We start from the raw sequence: 1,425 nt of genomic DNA, 5'->3' as shown, positions 1-1,425 counted from the left end.
TACAGGGTATCTTAGGGAAAAAAAAAATGAGGGAATGGTTTCTGCGACTGAACTGTGTTTCTTAGTTAAAGACCGGCCGATTTCTTTATTTAGGACATGTGAGAGGGAACCTTTACTCAGCTCTGGTGGACTGTTCATCTCCAAGAGGGGAACAGAGTGTGCCATTCCTTACAAGTATTTCACCAGGAAGCTCAGTTTCTGAGCCTCCTCTCTTAGGAATATTACACAGACTGATTTCTAAGAGCCTTTCCAGCTTTACCATTTAATGTTTTTATGACATGTTGTCTATAAACATATAAGCTTCCCCAGTGAAGTGCAATTTCCTTCTCTCTGATCTAATTCTGACTCTTTGATAATCCCAACAAAAGAGCCTGAAATCTTAATAAAAAAAACTTTAGGACTGTGTCTCGTAACTGATTCCTGAATTTTCACCACTGCCACTTTTGTGTTATACCTAGTCTGTCATGCGGGGCTGTTATGAATCACCGTTTTTCCTGAATATATTATTTTGTTCATTAGAATTAACCATGTTCCTCTATATCTGCCTCTGTTTTAATATGAGTAATCAAGGCTTGACTGTAAAAGACATCTATGCAAATAATGGCTATTCATGCCGTTTTTTGCACGTTGTGAATATGTATCTGCATCCATCTTCTGTGTGCTTGTAGAAACATGATGCTTAAGCAGATGTTTTCCTGGGCTTCACTGGATGACTTTTGCTTGAATTTGAGTATGCCACCGACAGGACTGAAGAAATGAAAGTTAATCTGCTCTCCTCTCCCTCCCCCTGCTAAAAAAAAAAAACACAACTTGAAAACATAAAAGCCTCCTCTTCCTGTAATAATTCATATGTTCAAGAAAATTTATATAGACTTAAAGAGTCAGGAGATCGGCACAGTGGTCACTCACCACGCCCTCCCCCCATCCTAGTCTAAAGGAGGAGCTCTGGCAGGCAGGCATCAAAGTCATTTGAATACACAGTTGTTGCGCCACAGTGGTTGGGAAAGTGGAGTGGCTGACTGGGTAGGGAGCCGTGTGAAGCTTTTGGTGGGAGGAGCCAGGGAGTAAAAAATTGCTTTCTCCAACAGTCAACTTCCTTAAATTCCTTGCAGCTGGTCAGGTAAGCTGGGACTGAGAGGGCCTTCTGCTTTGCTCTGGGGGAACTGAAGGCCTAGTAGAGCCTAGGCTGTTTCCAATGGAGGGGGCTGCTTATGACCTTAAGGTAAAGGGAGGTAAATGGGTTTTTGAGGATTTGACTTTATTTAGCTTAACTCACTGGAGTGGACGAATAGATAGGGAGAGGGTTGCCAGATAATATTTCGTATGGGGCATACTTATCCTAAAAAAAATGAGTCCTTGTTTATGGGAAATTCAAATTTGATTGGGAGTCCTGTGTTTTCATTTGATAAATCTGGCAACCGTAGG

At 41.5% G+C, this 1,425-nt stretch overlaps 1 protein-coding gene across 1 annotated transcript in view; it reads left to right on the top strand.

The window, feature by feature from the left end:
* Positions 1-1,126: 1,126 nt before the first annotated feature.
* Positions 1,127-1,425, top strand: part of LOC104983348 (muscleblind-like protein 3) — a gene marked incomplete at its 3' end in the record, with an annotated part of 26,370 nt that continues 26,071 nt past the window's right edge. Inside the window, exon 1 of the mRNA XM_010832791.1 lies at positions 1,127-1,222. Within this exon, the coding sequence (XP_010831093.1) occupies positions 1,196-1,222 (27 nt within the window). The remainder of the gene's footprint in view (positions 1,223-1,425) is intronic.

This window comes from Bison bison, unplaced genomic scaffold (genome assembly GCF_000754665.1).
Source record: "Bison bison bison isolate TAMUID 2011002044 unplaced genomic scaffold, Bison_UMD1.0 scf7180017834947, whole genome shotgun sequence".
Classification (NCBI taxonomy): domain Eukaryota; kingdom Metazoa; phylum Chordata; class Mammalia; order Artiodactyla; family Bovidae; genus Bison; species Bison bison.
This window is presented reverse-complemented; position numbering and strand designations above follow the sequence as displayed.